General features: G+C 38.2%; 1 protein-coding gene across 50 annotated transcripts in view; it reads right to left on the reverse strand.

The window, feature by feature from the left end:
* Positions 1 to 15,091, reverse strand: part of RBFOX1 (RNA binding fox-1 homolog 1) — a 910,365-nt gene that overhangs the window by 86,256 nt on the left and 809,018 nt on the right. For all 50 annotated transcript variants that reach the window (XM_074599130.1, XM_074599135.1, XM_074599146.1 and 47 more), the window contains 3 exons: positions 13,940 to 13,993; positions 8,795 to 8,887; positions 7,052 to 7,112 (listed from right to left, as the gene is read on the reverse strand). In XM_074599130.1, coding sequence (XP_074455231.1) covers positions 7,052 to 7,112; positions 8,795 to 8,887; positions 13,940 to 13,993 — 208 coding nt within the window. The remainder of the gene's footprint in view (positions 1 to 7,051; positions 7,113 to 8,794; positions 8,888 to 13,939; positions 13,994 to 15,091) is intronic.

A 15,091-nucleotide genomic window follows, 5' to 3' on the forward strand; every position in this document is an offset into this window, starting at 1 on the left:
TAGCTCTCCGCTTACAAGCCAGAAAGGCCAAAACAATTCATTTGCTGGATATAAATGCTTCTGATAACCCTGTGTTAGTGTTGGTTCCAAGGCAATCAAGCAATCTGAGCATTTTGATTCTACTCTGGGAAAACTGAAAGCGTAGACGCTGTCTGGAAATGCCTGTTGTGACATGAAAGAGATTTGCACGCTGTGGGATCCCAGTCAAATGCCAGACGTTTTTCCCATTTGCATTTGTACATCAGACTGTCTGCACTGAAACGGGACAATTACAGGCAGGTACCAAGAGTGCCTGTACCGCCCGCGCTTACAGCTGATAACCACTGTTAGCTTATCGCTATAAAGTAGCTGGCATGTAAGAAAATGCTGCAGTCACATTCTGCAAAGCTCTTAAGTGCAGCCACTGTCTTTGCCTTAAGTAAGCACCGTCCTCCCACGGCTGGCACAGAAGCAAAGCCCAGAACCAACAGATACTCTGTGTCGTGTGCCCTGGCCAAACTCCCATGAATCGCCGTTGTGCCCTTACATCCGATGCACATTTCCAGGTAAGGCCGGAGCGCACAGGCTCGCTGCAGAAGCAGGGGCTGTGTTCAGAGCACACATGATGCTAAAGACAGCAGTGCCGAAGCAACCGAAGGGGAAGGGGTAACAGAACCGCAAGAGAGAACACTGGCAAATTCATTAGTGTTCTCAGCTGCGGTAAAGTGCCAATCGTTGTGTTTTGCTCAGCCACAGGTAGATCCACTCCCAGTTAACTCCAAACTCAACAGAACATCCCCCCACCCACCCACACTCTTTTTTTTTTTTTTTTTTTTTTTTTTTTTTAAGCATCTGAACAATTATTTGAAGTACCAGGACTGGAAAATTAGGGGTTTTCCAAAAGCATGCTTGAATTACAGGAGTGGGAAGCACCATTTGTAAACAAGAATAAAGGAAAAAAAAACCTGAGCTAAAGCATCTTACAAACTCAAGAACTATGGTACTTTAAATAGATCCTATAACTACACTGCTGGAAACACAATAAAATCAAGACAAGGACAACAAGGCTTTTCAAAAATCAGAAGAGCCAAGTTTAGAAGAATTTAAATGCAAACTGTACTGAGGCTTCCTTCTGCCTTGCTCATTTCATGTAATACAGAAGCACAGAAGATCATAAAACCATAATGGATCAGAAGACTGAAAAAGTATAATACAAAATCTCAATAATAACACAAAAGAGAACTATTCCCACCCTTTAAAAATACTGCTATCTCTATCTATTGCACAGCAACTATTTTCCAGTAATTAACTGTTCAGTAACAGAGGTGAGGGGTATTTTTGAAATGTAGCTCATTAATAAGGTCAAACAGAGTAAAGAGCAACACGGCGGGCAACTGCTGAATTAATGGCAATTGCTGTACGTACCTAAAAGATAATTACGGAAGCTGACAAATGGCCAACCAAAAAGGGTTAAAATTACTTTCCTCCCCAAAATTACACAGGATTTTTACCTAACCCTTCAATTATACATATTACAGTATTATATTAATGAATGTTGTGGTATAACAAATACTCTTAGCCAAATTTTGTGTGATGGAAAATCACCCAAATTTTGAGGCCTTCAGTAAAAAAATAATAACAACAACAAAAAAAAAATCCAACTTTTTGTAGCTTAGGGAGTATTTAATATTTCAAATTCATTACTTCCTCAAAAGACCACTGATCAATGCCTTCCAGAATGAAAGATTGGACTGAATTTCAGATCTGTCAGCTTTTGCTGTCAAAGGAGCTGCTAGACACCTCTTGGCTTCTAAGTTACACTAAGAGCACCACAACTTCTCTGAGAAAGAAAAAAAACCTTGGAAGACACAGATTGCTCTTCACAGCTGAAAGCCACGCTCCTCCTCTTTCAGTTCCTACCTCTCTCGCTCACAGTGATGGCTGTCTCATCTAACTTTTTGGAGTTTATACAGGAAAAACCTCATCCATCGTGAAAATAACAGTAATTAAACTTAACTTTATCTTGTCAGCCAGCAATGTGCTGGCCCGTAGCTGTGTGGGTTAATCAAGTGTGATAGGAGTTGATGTATCCGAGCGAGCATCTGCCAAGTAACCCTACTTCACCAGCTGGAGGAGGCAAATTCTCTGCAGTGGGTGTAATTTTGTGCATTTTTCTCGCTGACACAATATTAATCTCCTCCTCGAGTTGAAACGATAAAAGCTCAAAACTTAAAAAGCAAACAAGGAACCAAACAACCCCTCTGCCTGCCCCAAACCCCCGCCCCGTACGCTCATTGAAAGACGTGCAGGTTAAGCGCGCTGAAGGGAAGGAAATCATCACGCTGCCCAGCGTAACAGGCTCTGGTAGAAAGTGGGGCAGAGCCACGCAGGGGACTACTTTCACTTCACAGGCCAGACAGGCACCCGTGGCTGAAGGAACGTTCTGGCTGGGAAGAAGCCCTGTGACACCATTTGCTTTCCTCCTGTTTGCAAACAGAGGGGAGGAAAGGGGAGCGGGAGGGAATTTAACGGTGGTAATAGTCACTAGCTGTGACTTGAATCTAAGTTTAGATCGACAGGAGGCTCAAATTCAAGACACCACAAGTATAACCTTTAAAACATATGTATCCCTCTATGGATTGCTGTTTCGTGTTCCTCATTCATTGCTGTGCTTCTCTGAATCCACTTGTGCATAATTCTCTGTTCCCCACAGCACTCGGATGAGCATCCTGAATTGCAACATGGGCATCAGAAGAAAGTATAACTGTGAACAGGAGGGGCTGGAACATCTAAAAATGTCTCAAAAATATTTCTGCCAACAAGTAGAACTCCTGACAATTAATTTATTTGCAAAGAAAAGGCAGTTCTATCTCCAAAGCACATGAGGTCAGCCATCAAAGTCATCCTGTCTGATAAACTTGCACAGAAAGAGCTCTCCTAACAACTGAGCATTTATTAACTGCTCGTTTCAGGAATCACCAAAAGTCACTGGAAAGCATACTTATTTCAAAAACCATCTACGACACAAAAGCAAACCACTTAGTTGAATGAAGCTGCATATAGCAAAAAAAAAAAAAAAAAAAATCTAGGTTTTTGTGCTTTAAGATCTACTGACTTTTGCAGTCATATTTACAACATGAGCTCTGTTATCAAACAGCCAGCAGTATTCAGGAAAGAAAGAAAGAAAGGAGTACATCTTATTTTTAAATTACAATAAATATTAGTGCCTGATGTTTTCATATAGTACCAGAGGTGCCACAACTACATTTTGAATACCTGCCAATAACATATCAGTCACCACACACTCCTTGAAAAATAAATGCACACATTAAAAAAGAAGCGGTTCTGAGGAGATAGGGATGTGCAAACAAAAAGCTTCTGGCTACCTGCGTCCTACGCATCTTGCAAACGTTAACATGCTTGCAGAAGAACACAGAAAAACTAGCCTTATATTTTATTTAAAAGATGAGAACTTTACTTTAGACAACAGTAGTGTTTAATAACCAGCAATAGTACTGGTTAATTCCTGACAAAATGATAAAGAACTAGAATCATATGATGTCATGATGACTGATAATAGGAGCACTGATTAAACTAAAGGAAGCACCTTGCACGTCTACACTTCATTCCTTGTCACTCGTAATGATTATGCAAGAAGAACATGATTCTCCCCATGTGTTTACTTCAGGGGATCTCAGACATTAAAAAAAAAAGTAAAAAAAAATCAAAACGTATGAACCATAACCAGAGTTTGCCTTGGTGGATACCCATCAAAAGCTGCGCAAAAGAACATCCTGCATGCAACAACCTGGATGTATGGATTTGCAAACGTAAATGCTAATTTTTATGCACTGAATGGGACGTTTCATACTTTTGGTGAGATCCAGATGGAACAGGATGGAAAATGACAGAAACAAACCACTTTAAGTGGGAAACACTTAACGGCAGATTGTCATCATTCTGGTTTTGGATATTAATAAATGGTAATGTATGAGCTAAGTAATCCTCCAGTGCAGGACACAGAGGTGAACCTCCTCTAAAACCAGATTCCATCACTATTTCCAGCATTCCCTTCCTTCAGCACTAGATGTCCTGATATAGAATCATAGAATCTTCGTGGTTGGAAAGGACCTTTGAGATCATCAAGTCCAACCATACACACACAAAAAACCCCCTACAATCTCTGCCACTAGAGCATGCCCTGAAGTGCCACATCTAGATGTTTCTTAAACACCTCTAGGGATGGTGACTCAACCACCTCCCTGGGCAGGCTGTTCCAGGGCCTGACCACTCTTTCAGTAAAGTAATTCTGCCTAATATCTAATCTAAACCTCCCCTGACACAACTTCAGACCATTTCCTCTGGTCCTGTCATTATCCACTTGGGAGAAGAGGCCAACACCCACCTCTCCACAACCTCCTTTCAGGTAGTTGTAGAGGGCAATGAGGTCTCCCCTCAGCCTCCTCTTCTCCAAGCTAAACATGCCCAGCTCCCTCAGCCTCTCCTCATATGACCTGGTCTCCAGACCCCTCACCAGCCTGGTAGCTCTGGGGCCCAGAACTGAACACAGTACTCGAGGTGAGGCCTCACCAGTGCCGAGTACAGAGGCACCATCACTTCCCTACTCCTGCTGGCCACGCTATTCCTGATACAAGACAGAATGCTGTTGGCCTTCTTGGCCACCCGGGCACACTGCTGGCTCACGTGAAGCTGGCCGTCCACCAGCACCCCCAGGGCCTTTTCTGCTGGGCAGCTTTCCAGCCACTCTTCCCCAAGCCTGTAGCGTTGCTTGGGGTTGTTGTGACCCAAGTGCAGGACCTGGCACTTGGCCTTATTAAACCTCATACAGCTGGCCTTGGCCCATCGATCCAGCCTGTCCGGGTCCCTCTGTAGAGCCTTCCTTCCCTCAAGCAGATCAACACTCCCACCTAGTTTGGTGTCGTCTGCAAACCTGCTGAGGGTGCACTCAATCCCCTCATCCAGATCATTGATAAAGACATTAAACAAAACTGGCCCCAAAACTGAGCCCCGAGGGACACCACTGTTGAGCAGCCGCCAAGAGGATTTCATCCCATTAATCACAACTCTCTGGGCACGGCCATCCAGACAGTTTTTAACCCAGTGAAGAGTACACTTGTCTATGCCATGGTTCGCCTCCAGCTTCTCCAGGAGAATGCTGTGGGGGACGGTGTCAAAGGCCTTACCAAAGTCCAGATAGACAACGTCCACAGCCTTCCCCGCATCCAGAAGGTGGGTCACAGGGTCATAGAAAGAGATCAGGTTGGTTAAGCAGGACCTCCCTTTCCTAAACCCTGATCCCTTGGCTGCCCTGCACTTGCCGCGACAGCTCGCTCAAGATGATCCTCCTCTCCATGATCTTTCCTGGTACCGAGGTCAGGCTGACAGGCCTGTAGTTCCCCGGATCCTCCCTTCCGACCCTTCTTGTAGATGGGCGTCACATTAGCCACCCTCCAGTCATCTGGTACCTCCCCTGTTGACCAAGACTGTTGATAAATGATGGAGAGAGGCTTGGTGAGCTCTCCCACCAGCTCCCTGAGTACTCTTGGGTGAATCCCATCCGGCCCCATATGTAATGTGTTATTGGCTAATTGACAGTTTCGTAGCTTTAGGGTAGTATGAATAGAAAATACACATCATCATTTATAAAAAACAACTAGTTTTATCCTTTTATCGTTACAATATAGCAGACAAAGTTTATAGTATCATATGCAGGTAGTTAATTTAACTCCTTATTGCAACACAATCTTGTGATGTGATCCAGTCAAGCTTCGTCTCTCTTTTCCTAGATACACTCGGGTGTTTTAAAGCCAGTAAAAATGAAGGAGATTTTCCCACCTGCATCATTTGCCAAGTTCCATGTTTATACACCAAACAAAGAAGAAAACAGTTTCTGAGAAACTATGAGGAATTTCAGACTCTCTTTCTCCAGATCACCTTAACTAGCTCAATTATCACATCTCAAATGAAAAACCACCACTTTATTTTTCCTGCGGTAGGAAAAAATACTGGCTCTTTCATTAAAAAAATAAAGCCACTGTTTGCCCTGGGTTTTAGTAAAACCTCACTAATGAGACCTTGGATATAGAAAATAAGATCCATTATATTTCAAAATGGAAGAGAGTCTAATCTACCTGTGGATACCTTTACTGATGGATGTGCAGATTTCATCTTTCTACTGGATGGAAAAAACTAAATTAAATTGAAAAGCAAATAATTATAACTACACAGTCTAGTAAAACTGGAAAATATAATTGCAATTAACTTCAATCAACGTGTTATTGTTTGACATCGTTGAGGTGGGAACTTGTTAGAATTTTCTGAACTAGCAAACGCAAACAACTCAAGCACATGATCAAACACTGCCAAACGAAACATTTTTAAAATTTATTGCTTCCAAACTCCTCAGATATCTATGGATTACTTTTATCTCATTAAGGTACAACATTGTACTAACTTAGGTCAGTATTAGAATGAATTTTTTAGATAGCTTGGAATTTAGATTTTTCAATGGATAAAAAGCCGGAAGCAGCACCGCGTTACAGTTTGCCCTTTACTTCTAACAAATTATGGATGGAAGACACAGAAAATTATCTTTGACTAGATGCGTGTCTTGGTACTAAAAAGTATCTCATGCTTGACAGAGATGTTCTTCTTACTGGTCTCCCTACCTCCATCATCCAAGCAAAACTGAATCCTCCAATTAGTTCATTCATCGCAACATTAACACTGCACAAAGCTAGAAAAGAACAACACTTTCCTATCAGGTGTATTTTCCTATACAAAAGCCACCACAGTTAAACACTCAGATTCCAATCAGGCAAGATGATGCATGCTACGCCCACACAGCTGTGAATTAGCTGAACTCTATACAGAATGAATTTATGACCGGTCATATCATGTTTTAGGCGGCTGGACAAAGCCCGAGCCCAAGGAGATGCAGGAGATGCGGACTGCGACACGTCATGAGCAGATGAGTCCACCCATTCAGCAGGAGAGTGAGGTTTCCCATGCACTGACATTAAACCAAAGCGCTGAGGTCTCATGCACTTACCATTCGTGTAAGGGTTGACGGTCTTTTTATTTGTCATTACACGTGCTGTTGCATTATTTACCTAAGCACATAGAACACTGGATTAGAAAGGGTTACAGGAAGGGTTCGTGTTACTATTAAATGCATGCATTATTACTGCTATTAGTCATGTAAAAATAAAATGCAATTTAATTTATAGAAGGCAACAGGTGCATAACAAAATCATACTATTTATAATTACATTTACTTTCATAACCATTTTAACTTACAAATCATTTCAATAAAGCAACATCATATCATTTAAACTTTAATAAAAAGACATTAAAAGCAAATTAAAAGGTACTGCATAATTTAAGACTTAGGAGCATGCTTGTATTCCATGATAACACTGATACAATAAATACTCAAAACAGAAAAAAAGATTATATGAAGGAACATGCAGTGGAGTAGAAGGGAAAGAGACAAGGTACAAGGAAACAAAGAAAATGTCAAAAAAAGGGACAAACGAATTTTAGCAGTGTGCAACATAACCCTTTAGAAGAGAAGTACCATTGGAAAAGCAACATCTAGCATTCAACACTTGGAACAAGAGCCTTTTTCATTGCAAGAATTAACAAAATCATTCAAGCTTTAAAATCACAGCTAACAAAAGGATAAAAAGAGGGTGCATTATTTAACACAATATGGAGTTAACAATCTGAGTAAGATGTGCACGAAGTCATATCCTCAATCCAATCAGTGCCTCCCAGGCTTGCTTAAAACGTACACTCAATTACAGGCGTACCAATATAGAAAAAAATGTAGCATCAAGAAAACTTAATACAACAAGTCAAAAAAATTCACGTGGTATATCAGCGCTAAATACGTGAAACGGCAGATGGACTTCTCCACTTACCATTCAGCACCATCGCCAGCATGGGTATGTATACAGTTACCATGGTTACTGAGAGTTTGGTGAGGGCCCTAAGCGCTACCGTCGAAGGGGGAAAATGAAAAGGCAAAATATGCAACATCTTACTCAAAAGACGACAGCATTTTCAATTGGTATTTTTTTTATTCTAACAAATACGACTGAGGCAGTATTGAAGGGGATCCAGTGGTAGTAAAACGCATTTGTGTTGCTTTTGTACTAGATATGAATGGCTCAGGCCATCCAGCCAAAGCAGCCTGATGGTTTAATTAAAAATTAAATGTTAAAATTGGTTGGTCTCTAGTCTGGCTTTGTTTCTTTTTCTGGTACATCTTTTGGATGCTTCTTTCCCAATCTGAATTTTTTGAAAGCCACTGCGGATCCCGCATCAACCCTGCAGCAAAAAAAAAAAAAAGAAAAAAGAAAAAAAAGAAAAAACAAAATAAAAAAAACAACCTTCTGTTCGTTTTTGTTTTGTCTGTCACACTTTTTTTTTTGTTGTTCTCAATTTTTTTTTTTTTTTTTTGTTGGCTGGTTTTTGGAATCTACTGCACCCATTGATTTACAAAACATCCAAAATAATAACTTCAAAATATTAAAGCTTTCATTTTTTTTTCAATTCTGTCATCCACTTTTCAGCAATAATGATAATAATAATAATAATTACAAAAGAAATAATAATAAAAAACCCAAGTAAGGCCAATTCTCTCTCTTTATATATAAATATATATATAAACAATGGGAAGGGGAAAGGGGAGCACACAGAAGACACCAATGATGCATCTGAAACAACAAATGAGAGTGAAGCAGACATTTATAAAAAAGATGAAAAGGAAAATATTTTGAACATGCACCTCGATTTTACGGCCCTCTACCACGGTGCCGTGTAATTTCTCCCTCGCCCTGTCCGCATCAGCACTATTTTCGAAAGTTACGAAACCAAATCCCTGCATGCAGGAGGGAGAAGGGGGGAAAACAACATGCACATTATTATTTCAGTCAACGACCACTTGTTTGCTTATGTTCTCTCTCTTTAATTTAATATTTTCTTGTCCTTGCTTCATTTCTGTAACATGCAAATTAGAAAAATTATAATTGTATTGAGATGTGCAATAAATAAGCGACAAATGTGAACAAATTTTTTCTGTCATCAGTTAGATAATAACCCTCTGAGAAATTCAAAGAATGATACCAAAAATACCTTTCTACATGTCACTACAGAGGAAAATAAATCTAACAATAAGAAAATGAAATTAAAATAAATTACAGTGTCTTCACATAGAAAAAAATGAACTAATGAGAAAAGAAAATGAACCACATTTTAATGACATGCAGATATCTCAACGAAATAAAAAACATGTGCACAAAATTCAACACAATGTCAATATACTCTAAAACATTGCCTACTTAATCATGCTCTTGTGATCATAAGAAACATTGTTCCCATGCAACACTAGGGTAACTTAAACTTCTGTCAAACTATACAGCCTTTACTTATTTTTTTATAAAAGAAAAAAAGAAAAGAAAACCACCAACAAAACAAAAGTACCTTTAGAACAAAGTATAAACTTTCTTGTATTAACAGATCAAATAAAATCACATGATGTGAATAGAAAAAGAAATTCTGATAAAGGAATAAAAATGCAAACGTCTTGAATAAGTTTAACTGCTTCATTTACTATTTACGTATATTACTTTCCACATCTAGAACATGCAACTGGTAAAACTGCCAAATCCCATGTTAGTGGGACAGGAGAATACTTGACAAATTGAAATTCTGCCTATGGCAAATGTTTTGCTTTCTAATAATAGGTTAAACAAACATTTCCAATCCTACTAGAATTCTTTTTTTTTTTTTTTTTTGTGCTAAGTTAAATTAAACACTGTTTACAACGGTAAATATTTCACATTGAAAAAACATTTTAGAAACATACACCAACCCTTTGAAGTAATTCTTACATTAGCACTACAATGCCTTTGCATGCTTTCCCAAAGTCATCCAAACAAATAAGCTCCTGCGTCCTTGGTGTTTTGAAACATTAGCAAGTTACAGCCGTTTTATCAGGAATAGGCATTGCTGCATGTATTTGAAGTCCTACTACAAGCTTTCTCTTTACTGTTACTTTAACTGTGGAGTTAGAGCTTCCCTCCGTGCTGTTCCTCAGCAATAAGCCATGCATCATCTCTCCGCACTCTCCAGTCCACGCGCTAAGTTTTGTGGTCAGTATTCACCCACTTAGTCCCCCCACAGTTCTACCTACTATGTACATAGTGACTGATTTAAAAAAAAAAAAAGAAAAAAAAGAAAAAAAGTAAATGAAGATATTTATACATTTATTTGTATGTTTTATACAAAAAAGAGACCAAATATGAAACCTAAGGCAAAAGTGACACCAAGCATTGAGAAAAACAATGGATATGAACTACAAAATTAATTAATCAACAAAAGGAGTTAAGAAACTATCAGGATCATGTGAGGTTTTGGGGTTATTTTACCTACTCAAACAACACATTTATTTATGCCAGTTCATAACATAGAAATATTTATATACAGTAGCAGTTTATGTTCCATTCCCTTCAAAGTAGCTTAAACACATTGTCTGTGGCTTTTTTTTCCTCTTTTAAAGGCACACTGAAGCCCGAGCTCAGAAGTGCTCTATCAGCAGCTCCGCTTCTGGCTGAAGCCGTTCTCAGAACACCTAATTCACACATTTTCTCCACTCTACGCTCCACAACTGTAACACAAAGCCACGACCTCACTTGTCACAAGACACGGAGGCTGTAACACTCTCTTTCCCAAAACATCAGGAGTGTTCGGGAGAGACTTAATCCCCCTCCTCAGTACTAATCCCTAGGTTTTAGATGCCTGCAGAGGCTTTTCTTATACCTAAAGCCTTCCTCAACTTTAAACTTTTATTTCTTCTTCAACTGCTCCCTTGCATCTTGTAAAAGCTCTGGAAAAAAAAAAAAGTTCATCATTTAAGATGCCATTAAGAAAATTCCACAGTAGAAAGCATCACTGAAGCCATCGATCCAACGAGTAGCGTAAACTCCTCCAGTTCTGTTTGTTCTCCCCTCTCCTCCCTGCCGAACTTCTCAGAATTGCAAACATTTGCTGGGAGTTGTTTAGTCAAAATTTTGAATCAGTCTTCTTAGCTCACAGCACTACCAGCTAATTTTTTTCAAACAACTGAAGGGAAAGATAAAAACCTAATTATATTAAAAAATTAGAAAAAGATATAAAGCGGAGCCACAAGCCAAGATAAGACAGGAACTTCAAAGATTCTGAAAAGAATACTCATTGTAATTTTTTTAATTTCTTATGTTGTACTTATTCTCATAATTAACACCATTTAAATTAAGCTCTTATTATTTATGCAAATCTTTAATTTTACCTAGCTGACAGAGAAACTCTATCACCGAACATAGATTCACTCATCACACATTCAAATATCTACACAAACACGTTAACATTAATTTTATATGCACCTGATTCAACACCTACTTTAGCTTAGCATATTATGTGTTTTATTAACCAGTAAATTTCTGCATTTTATTTTTAAAGTCTGTCAAATGATTTAATATTAGCCAAGTTAGTACTTGAGAAGATTCTGTTTTAATTTGGGAGGTGCTTTGGAGCTCTTCTTATTGAAGAAATGTATGTTAATATGATATATATTAATATATATATATACACAAACAGATTTATGAAAGCTTTGTATGTAGTATATAGCTGTATAGAGCATTAATTTACAACCATAAAAAAATGGTACTTGTTGATGTTCCTGTATCTTTGCAGCCTTGCAATTGTGCCCAAGACAAAAGCCATCGCAGCTCCATGGAGAGCTTCAGCATTCAAACAGCATTAAAATACGCACAGTAATGGAAACTGTATTTCCAAGTCTCCTTCCAAGATGAGTGGTAAATGCAGAGAAAGGTAAGTTACCGGTAGTTTTTAATGTCACTTTAATCAATAGCTTCAAGAATTTGCAAAGGTAAGCCTCATTCATTTAACACAGGTTGTATGAAAGATCTACACCAAAACCAAACTGACGTTCTTATAAAATATCATCAGTTTTGCCATACAACTCTAGCAAAGTTGTCTTTATTATTATGCCCCCAAACAAGCAGAAATTTGTAGTATGAAACTTGGTTTATTTTAGGGTTTCTTTTATGGAAAGACTCCCTTCTGCAAAATTATTTTACACTTTACAGTGCTGCTCCAGCATGATGTTTTTTGAATCTGCAATTCCATTTTTCTTAACTGTTATGGTATGAAAATGAGCTTACTTCTGTTGTTAATTATCGGTATAAGAAGAAATAAACAAAACCAGAAATAACAAAAAAAAAATAATCTAGCAATTCTTTTATGCCAAACTGCAGCTAGAAACAAATTTGAATTTTGATCCTGCAAACTTTTTTACCTGTACTCAGTTTGAGACCACTTAGTAGTCCTTTCAGTTTCAGTGGGATTTTATGAAAACATAGATAAGCACTGCCAGGAATGGGACTTTAATCTGGTGCATCTTAAATCCTACAGAATGGACATGAAATGATCAGATTAAAAAAAGATTTTAAAAAATAAAATAAAAGATGTTCCTCCTATTCCTAATCCTGTTCTTCAACTTTTTTACTTAATTGAGAGAATCTAAAGGTACTTCTCCAAATCAAAATACTAAGTAGCTATAGCTGAAATAACTCTACACAAGATGAGAAGCAGAATACATAAGCAAGGAATCATCACAGAACTGCTGTATCTTCAGCAGTTTACTCAGAGACAGAGCTGGAAGCACCAACACAGCACTGAGTAGTGTAGAAGTATTTATTACAGGGCTGAGTCTCAAACACAAAGTGTCTATTCTGAGGTAGTGACATTACACGCCTACCTAGAAAAACCTCTCCCTTGTGAAATCCTTTCTAGAACAAGGATGTTCTCACCACTGCAAGATCGCTATTAAAAAAACTCAATTCAGAAACGCCTCCTTACCCCACCCCTCAACTCTTTTAAAAAAGCCTTATGCTGTCTGATGCAGATGCGGTGGTTAAAAGTCCTACCTATGTAAGATTTAACGGCTAGACAAATGCGTAAACCACCACCACGACACGAGTACTCAGTTCCACTCCATCTTCAACAGAACCACTCAAAGGCGACAAGTGGGATGTCTTCAGAAATTTACACTACTATTCAGTAGGAGCAGGTTCTGGACAATCAACATCTTTTGCTAACACTATTATGGTTGGACTCGATGATCCCAAGGGTCTTTTCCAACCTAAATGATTCCATGATTCTACTGAAAAGTCGTAACTTAATGCTAATAAAGCATTAGGTGAAGCATACTGGGCTACAGTTTTGCAGCAGCTAACAATGCTAACGCGGTCATAGCCATTCTATCTTGCAAATTGAATAAATTGAAGTATGCATTTCAGGCAAAGTAATTTTCAGAAAAAATTAAATGTTTGCAATACAATAAGAACTCTCTTAGTCAAATAAATGTTAAAATAGATTGTTTTCAAAGGGTTGGTGTACTGAAGCTTTAACTAAAGAGGAAAACATCTGCACTTAGATAATCTAGAGCAATCACATATTTTCTCAGCTAATTACTAAAGAGGATACTTATTAGGTATCATTATCATCTTTCATTTCAATAGGGGAAAAAAAATACCTATACTAATACAAACCTGCCTACAAATATCTGTAAGTATGGACTCATCTTGTAAAATAAACAAGATAATTACCATTGAAGAATACAGACAGCAGAAATCAACATTCCCATAAAACAGATGACAGTTTGGAGTAGCTAAAATTACCCCCTTTAAAAGATATACAATGAGTCCAATGATTTTCATGCTGCTTAGGAAACTGAATGACAGCTCAGAAGATGCTTTCACTAACATGGAATTTCAGACATTATTTTTTACAGCAGTGCAGTTGTTTCCTTTTACTCGTATAAATATTTTACACAAATTAAAAAATTCCATGGGTGAATTAAACTGCTTACCTTTGAGCCTCGCTCATTAAAAATAATTTCAACATCTAAGATTTTACCAAATTGCTGCAAAAAAAAAAGAAAAGTTACATGAAAATAAGGTAACTTCAACTCTTCTATCACATACAGTGCAAAAGTTTGTTTCAGAAAATGGTGCACCACATAAAAAAGTTAAAGAATATAAAATCAAAGATAGTCAAGCACCAAAAAAGACACACTGAAGAGGAGCCAGATCAATATTACAACTAAATCGTAGGTATCATTACACTTGTCACTATCATTCCACACACGCATTTATGAACTTTAAGTTCAGTGAGACCACCTGACAAAGAGGAAATCATCATTCAGCTGAGATCACAGCCAAGTGAAAGTCCCATGTTTCTTTTTTTTTATTTTGTATTTGCACACAGTAGGTTACTTCCTTGTGATCCATCCAGTCCAGCTGCCATCACCCGTTTTTCACATGTAATATGCTACTGGTTAATTTGCTTGGAGTGAAATAAACATCACTAACAAGACAGGATAAACAGCTGCCTGAACATTGTCACCCTCTGGTCATCCTTCCCTCTGAAGAAACTTTGTCTCACAAGATTTTTGCAGCTGCTTTCCAGGACAGGAAAAGGAGTTTGGTTAATTGTGCTTTACAGGAATAAGATTAAACCAGCTGGGAGTTTTGTCACTGGCCTCAAGGAGCGAGGATTTCTCTCCACCCTTGCTGAAAAGGGATGACCATTACTCCCTAAGCAATTCTTGTCTTACCGAGAGTATAATTTTGAAAACTAGAATGGATACTTACTTGCTGGGGATTTTTCCCTGCTCAGAATTGAACTTTTATTATAATATTAGTAGTAACTGTTATTACTATTGACCTTACACTAGCACTCACAATCATCTGGGCATTGTTCACACACACAAATCTTGACCACAGTTGCTATCCCAAAGAAAAAGGTTCTATTGGACTTGTCTTAGTAAGAGAATAAATGTTTGACTTGGGCAGTGTTTAGTTTAACGCTTTCTGATATGACACATTTTGACATGTGACACTGCAACGTATCAATGGGTCATTTCTGTTATTTCATGTGTCATTAACAGGCAGTATGGATCAGTATGAACACTGGTAAGTGACACAATATATTAAACAAAAAGGCAAAAATTAGCAGCAAG

Source organism: Larus michahellis, chromosome 8 (assembly GCF_964199755.1).
Source record: "Larus michahellis chromosome 8, bLarMic1.1, whole genome shotgun sequence".
Taxonomy (NCBI): domain Eukaryota; kingdom Metazoa; phylum Chordata; class Aves; order Charadriiformes; family Laridae; genus Larus; species Larus michahellis.